The following is a 6,684-nucleotide window of genomic DNA, read 5'->3' as shown; positions in this document are numbered from 1 at the left end:
CATACCTGCGTCATCATGCAGCCGTTCACAACCCCGACTCTCTGCGGTGGGACGGAGCAACAGAGTTGGGTGTGGGTACGCTGTTTACCGTACCGTGCGGTACCGTGCAGTGGAAACGAGGCCTATGATGCCTCTTTACATGACTCAACAAAAAAGAGCTGGCTCGGTTACAGTTAGTCCAGAACTCAGCCGCCAGACTTCTGACCAGCACCAACAGGAGGGCCCCCCCCCCCCCCTGTGTTAAGATCTCTTCACTGGCTGCCTGTTGAGTCTCGTGTTCAATATAAAATCTTGGTGCTAACTTTTCGAGCCCTACATGGTCCAGCTCCTCCTTACATTGCTGACCTCATAAAGCCCTACAGCTCGACTCGGACCTCGAGATCGTCTGGGCAGAACCTAATAAAAGTTCCATGTACTTGTTTTAAAACCCGGGGAGACCCATCATTCAAAGCTGCCGCACCCCGACTTTGGAATGAACTCCCACTTGACCTGCGCTCCCTGGACTCAGCGGACATCTTTAAAAAGTGCCTAAAAACACATTTGTTTGCCAAAACATTCTAGTCTAATCGTCCCACGCTGCCGACTGTCGACATTTGTTGTGTTTTTAAGATGTTTTTTTCTCTTCTCTGTTTTTATTTGTTTTTACTGTGAAGCACTTTGTGACTCCATGTCTGTGAAAAGCGCTAAAGAAATAAAATTTACTTACTTACTTACGTACTTACTTATTTACATACTCTCAGGTGTGCAGCTCAGCTCCAGTGCAGGTCTTGTTGACTCCTCCCAGCACACAGACACACGAGGAAGAAGAAAAAACACAGAATATACAGCAGCAGAGCGACACTTTGTTCAGTCACTGCTGCTGAAAACTGATAGGAGCCAAACCAGCCTTTAGTCACTGTCGGTGTTCCCAAGAGCTCCGGAGGTTACAGAGACAATGGTGAGTCCAGTATATTTTAAAGGTTATTTTTAGATTAATATTAATTATTTTATGACACGTTTCCTAATGTTCCATGTCAGATGTGGCGTGTACATGAATAATGTGATCAGGAATTAAACTTTAAAATGAAAGAATACTTTTTTTTTTGCATCTTTTCAAAGGTTTACCTCATGGAGAGAGGACTGGTGCTTTTTGTTCTCACAGGTTGGTGCAATTTTAAAAAGGCAATTACATCTACAGCTCATGTTTCTAAAGTGTTGCTGCAGCTTGTTAGGATGACAAGGCCTCTGAGGAGGATTGGTGTGTTTCAGGAGAAAACAGGAAGCAAAGGGGATGGAAAGAAAAACATCCAAACAGGAAAATAGAGACAGATGAAGAGCAAATCAAACGCAGCATACTTTTGATTAATACATTGTATATTCTGGTTTGCTTTAGGAGTGATCACCAATGTAGGTTTTGGCCAAACTCACTACAACTTTGTAAATACTCCTCTGAACTGGACAAACGCTCAGCGTGTGTGCAGGGATGACTTCACTGATCTGGCCACTATTGAAAGTGCAGCTGACGTTGATGCAGTTGGAAACACAACTTCGAGCGATACTGGTGAGTCCTGAATACTTGCACCGTATTTGACACACACTGTTGTGGCCAGTCTTTCGTCCCAAACATCTAAATTTAGAGTTGCACATTGAGGAGATTTTCCACTCGCAGAAAGTAAAAAACACTCGCAGAGAGATTTTCCAGGTTTCACAATAAAGATGTACTATTTATTTAAACAAACAAAAAATATTCTCTGTGGTTTACTTTCTTAAATAATACAAATACTTAATATAAATTCTAGTTTGTACAGGCTTGTGTGCCTGCGGTAGAAAAACCATCACTCCCTCCTCCTTCCACACTCACAGCTTCACCTCCTCCTGATTCTAAGGAGGAAGGCCTGACGAGGAGGAGGAGAGATCCACACATTTCTAATGATCAAAATAACTAAAAAACAAACAATAATAGGAAAACTTTAAATAGTATTTCTTATCATCACTTAAGTTTGCACCAATTTGACAAAGAACATTTATAGTCTCAAATGACTCCAACACACACAGAATAATCCACAATGGCAAGTTTCAATTGTCTTGTTTTTGACCGAATCAACATCTTTTATTTGAGCAGGAAAAGCCTGGATTGGTCTTCATGATGACTTGCAAAACAGCTGGATGTGGTCCTTAAATGACAGCAGCTTCTATGGCGAGGGAGAGGCGACGTATAGAAATTGGTACAGTGGTCAGCCTGACAATTATGATGGAAGACAAAACTGTGGAGAACTTTGGAGTTTATACTATGACAAATGGAATGACGTGTCTTGCAGTTACAATCGTCGGTCTGTGTGCTTCAGTGGTGAGTTTTTTTAAAGAGTAACATTTTAAAAGCATTACTTTTCAACAAGAGCTTCCAGAAATGTCAATACTTCAGGCTGTGTGTAAATGTGTTGAATAAGTCACTGCCTTAGAAACTACTGTCAAATATTCAGCTTTTTCTTTTATTTTGATTCACAGCAAATAGTAGAAGAACTCATTCTTTGTTTATTAAAGAAAAAAAAAGTGTCTATATTTCCAGGTACATTGAATGGAAAAGCAACCTTTGTTAGGATTGAAACATTAAGAAATTGGACAGAAGCTCAGAGGTTCTGCAGAGAGAATTATGTCGATCTGGCCAGGTACCGTATGAACTCACTAATTTGTTCATTCCATCCATGAATCTGTGAATTTGTTTTCCATACAGTACGATGCAGATCTGCTACTCTTCCCTCCACAGCATACGAAACGAGCCCGAGCATGAAATGGTCAAGAGAGTTGCAGGTGACAACTTTGTGTGGATTGGTCTGTATCGGCGAAAAGTTTGGTCTGATGGGAGTGACTCTCTATATCGAAACTGGGAGAACAACCAGCCCAACACTACAGGCGAGACGTGCGTCGCTACATCATTGGAGTCAGGACTGTGGTCAGATGAAGGCTGCTCCATCCAACGGCCTTTTGTCTGTTACACAGCAAGTAATATATATGTTATTTTTACTACTAAATACTGCATGCTTGTGGCGTTGAGATCCCACAATAAGACTTATTCCATCCTTGCAAATTCTTATTGCAAAAACAGTGTTTTCATAAACTCCATTTACAAATATTTGAAAGAATCAGTGACTCATCTCTCGGCACGTCACTGGATTACAATGCAAATGTTTGAACGATTTACATAAAGCTGCTATGCAACAATAGTTTATATGTATGTTGTGTTAAATTGGTGCTTCTATAAACACGAGATACAAACATGTTTGGTCATTCCGTTTCACTTCTGCCACTGATAGTAAGTAAGTTGTTCTGTGGTTCTCAGCTCCAGCTCATGTAGAAGACTTCAGGTCAACAGGACAAAATGAGACCAGTGTCACTCTGCAGTGGAACAAAGTGAACAACAACATCAGCTTCATCCTCCAGTTTAATGGTGCCGAGACAAACATCAGAGCACCAGATGGAGACGGACCAGTAACTCACACAGTCTCATCTCTCTCTGCTGCAACTGAGTACACATTCACTGTCTTCTCTGTGTTTGGGAGCGTCAGAAGCGGCGGAGTCAGCATTAATGCAGTCACTGGTAAGATGCTGTTTTCATGAAGTTGTTCTAAGTATGAGAAGACAAAAGTAAAATGCAGCAAGAATGATTTAAAGCCTTTAACTCAGAGGTTATATTTCTTGTAATCTCTTGTGCAATGTGACATAGAAGGATAACTGGACTCCCTGAAATTGCCCTTCAATGTAAATCTATGAGTTTCATGTCCGTCTTGTGTGTTTGCACATCTTCACGGTGACGAAAGTTAGAAAAGTTTGAACAGGAGGAAATGCAAGACTAGAAACTGTAGCTTATGGTAACCCTGTAAACTACTGCTAATAAATAAGACAATATCAGTTTTTCAGGTGATCTGTTTTGGAAAATACATTTCTTATTTAGTCTAACCGTATCAAAGTAGAAAAATCCTCTCATTTATGTTCTCCAATCCTCAGATTTCCTTCATATCAGACACAACAGTTATTATTGAACTGATAAGAAATTAGATATTTATTTTATGGCATTGTTGTTTGTCTCAGCTCCTCCGAGAATAATCAGTCTTGAAATATCAAGAAAAAACGAGACCAGTGTCACTCTGCAGTGGAACAAAGTGAACAACAACATCAGCTTCATCCTCCAGTTTAATGGTACCGAGACAAACATCAGAGCACCAGATGGAGACGGACCAGTAACTCACACAGTCTCATCTCTCTCTGCTGCAACTGAGTACACATTCACTGTCTTCTCTGTGTTTGGGAGCGTCAGAAGCGGCGGAGTCAGCATTAATGCAGTCACTGGTAAGACGTCTTGACTCGTGTCATCAAACACTCAGATGAACGACATTAGAAAGTCAGATTCAGTTCAAGCGATAAACTCTCACAATCGGACAAGGAGGCTATTTTGGTCGATTTGAGACTAATATCAATTACCTTTTTAGTATTAACCATCATTTATTTGAAATTATACTTTTGAAAAGTGTTCTTCAATTCATAATATGGACATATTTTCTGTGTGTTTGTTGTGTTTTTTCTAACATTTTTTCTTTTTAAATTCTGCTCATGGAGGAGGACAACTTGTCATCCCATTCTGTGAGGTATAAGTCTACTACTTGAAACTACTGGATCCAACTGGAGACGCACATGGAAGGATTTCAACCTTTTACATTCAAAGTCACTTTCCAGGGGAATTATATGATATATAATAAATGTATTGCATCACTTTGTGTAATTAATGTCAGAGCAGTTATTTTAAGAATAGAATCTCTTAACACCAGGTAAAGTCACTTTAGGAATGCTGTAGAATGAAAGAGCTTGCAAACTTTGTTCTTCAATTACAGTATTGATCATTTATACCCATATACAACCATATAAGTCAAAAGCAAGGGAGGACAGAAAAAGAAAAAAGATGAAGCTATACGGCAATGAACAACTCCCCTCTTCTAGATCCTTATTCAGAGTTTAAATTAAAATCCAGTTTATTGTCATATGCAAATCACCAAACCTGTTTCCCCTGTATGAGGAAATTCTTCTTCTGCTGTTCACAGAGAATGCCAGCAGCAAAATAGCATGTAAAAGAAAACGGTGCAAAATAAGTCAATGACTGTCTACAATACATAAATAGAAAGTGGTGCAAGAATAGGTGAAGAAATGTTTATGAAAAAATAGAAAAACTAGAGTCAAAAGATGCAGCATGAAGCATGTACAAGCAGTCTTGTGCCAAACGTGTTGTATGAGGCAGAAGGAAGAAGGATCTTCTCATTTTCACCGCTCAGAAAAATAAAGGGAAGACTAAAATAACACATAGTTCTGCTCATGGAGGACGACGACCTGCCACCCCATTCTGTGAGGAATAAGTCTATTACTTGAAACTACTGGATCCAATTGGAGACGCACATGGAAGGATTTCAACCTTTTACATTCAAAGTCACTTTCCAGGGGAATTATATGATATATAATAAATGCATAGCATCACTTTGTGTAATTAATGTCACTGCAAGAGTGGCAGGGATGAGTTTTGATGAAGCTATTTCCACTTTTCTGTCATCGTTAAATCATTTCCATATTATTGCTCAGGTCTGTCCTCTCGTCCTGACTCTCTATATTGTTCACACAAGTTAAAAAAGGCGACATTATGCAGGGATGTTGTCTGTTTGTCTCGTGGATTCTTGGATTTGTGATTTTGCTTTGCCATTTTGATTTTGTTGTGTGGATTGTTGCACCTTTGCTTGGTGGTGGTGAAATTTGAGAAAGCTTCCTTGAAAGCGATTGACAAGCGCTTGGGCGTGATTATAGTGACATCTGCTGGGGGGTTTGTGTGTACTGCACGTGAGGGGAAGATTTGACCAAGGATCATAATTTCATGACTGTGACTGGTCTCATCCTTTCATCTTTCATTTCAGTTCTTGATTTAAAATAAATAAATAGTTGTTTTCCAACCAAACTTGTGTCACTGCAGTAAATCACATTGAAGATCTTTATTTTCTAAACAATAACTTCGACAGTCTTTCACTCTGGCCGACACCTTTTCTCACTATACTGCTCTGGCTATGTGAGAAAACCCACACATACACAGGGATAACTTGCAAACGGTGCACAGAGTCAGTGTGGAGGAATACTGCCAATGCTAATCCCCCAAAACAAACTTTTTTGTAGGTATCCTTTTTTTTTTTTTAAGCTTTTTATCTGTCAGTCATTCATTTGTTTTCCACCATCGAAGAAATGCAGCGTTACATCATTGCATGCCAAGGCCTGATTGCTTCATCAATAAAGAAATGACAGTATTTTCAACAGAAGTTACCAGTTTTGGGTGCTTTCAATTTGCACCACAAGTCCTTTTGTTGCCAGTCTAACTAAAGAAAGACACATGAGTCTGGTTTCTTAAAAATTGATCATCAAACTATATTGAAGTGCGGTAAGCAAGCAATATTCTCAATTTACAGAATTCTGGGTCCTGGTTCCTACTCTAAACCGAGCGACGTGAACTGCGAGCATGTCTGCCGATGCAACATGTGTATTTATGCATTCTTCTGCCCACAGGGGCAGGACGGTCCAGATGGTGAGTCACGGGGTCACCGCAGGGTTAGCTGAGGTTTGCAGGATGTCACGAAGCCAGCCTGGGGTCAAGGGGTACTTGAGGGAGGTCATCAAAAGGGACCAGTT

General features: G+C 40.0%; 1 protein-coding gene across 1 annotated transcript; it reads left to right on the top strand.

Moving 5' to 3' along the window:
* Positions 1–848: 848 nt before the first annotated feature.
* On the top strand, positions 849–5,962 carry LOC308123536 (uncharacterized protein). Its single transcript, XM_080486066.1, has 9 exons — positions 849–937; positions 1,099–1,141; positions 1,373–1,540; positions 2,102–2,326; positions 2,546–2,645; positions 2,744–2,979; positions 3,317–3,574; positions 4,066–4,323; positions 4,591–5,962. The coding sequence occupies exons 1-9, from the start codon at positions 935–937 to the stop codon at positions 4,623–4,625; spliced, it is 1,326 nt and encodes a 441-aa protein (XP_080342192.1). The 5' UTR covers positions 849–934; the 3' UTR covers positions 4,626–5,962.
* The last annotated feature ends 722 nt before the right edge of the window (positions 5,963–6,684 follow it).

Source organism: Lipophrys pholis (genome assembly GCF_963383615.2).
Source record: "Lipophrys pholis genome assembly, chromosome: 18".
Taxonomy (NCBI): domain Eukaryota; kingdom Metazoa; phylum Chordata; class Actinopteri; order Blenniiformes; family Blenniidae; genus Lipophrys; species Lipophrys pholis.
Note: the sequence above shows the minus strand (reverse complement) of the source record. Positions and strands in the feature narration are given on the sequence as shown.

What these genes read in the sequence shown, in the direction of transcription:
- LOC308123536 (XM_080486066.1), top strand. An exon ending in TTTTGTCTGTTACACAGCAA is followed by an intron (nt 2,980 to 3,316) that starts GTAATATATATG and finishes TGTGGTTCTCAG; the next exon opens with CTCCAGCTCATGTAGAAGAC. An exon ending in CAGCATTAATGCAGTCACTG is followed by an intron (nt 3,575 to 4,065) that starts GTAAGATGCTGT and finishes TGTTTGTCTCAG; the next exon opens with CTCCTCCGAGAATAATCAGT.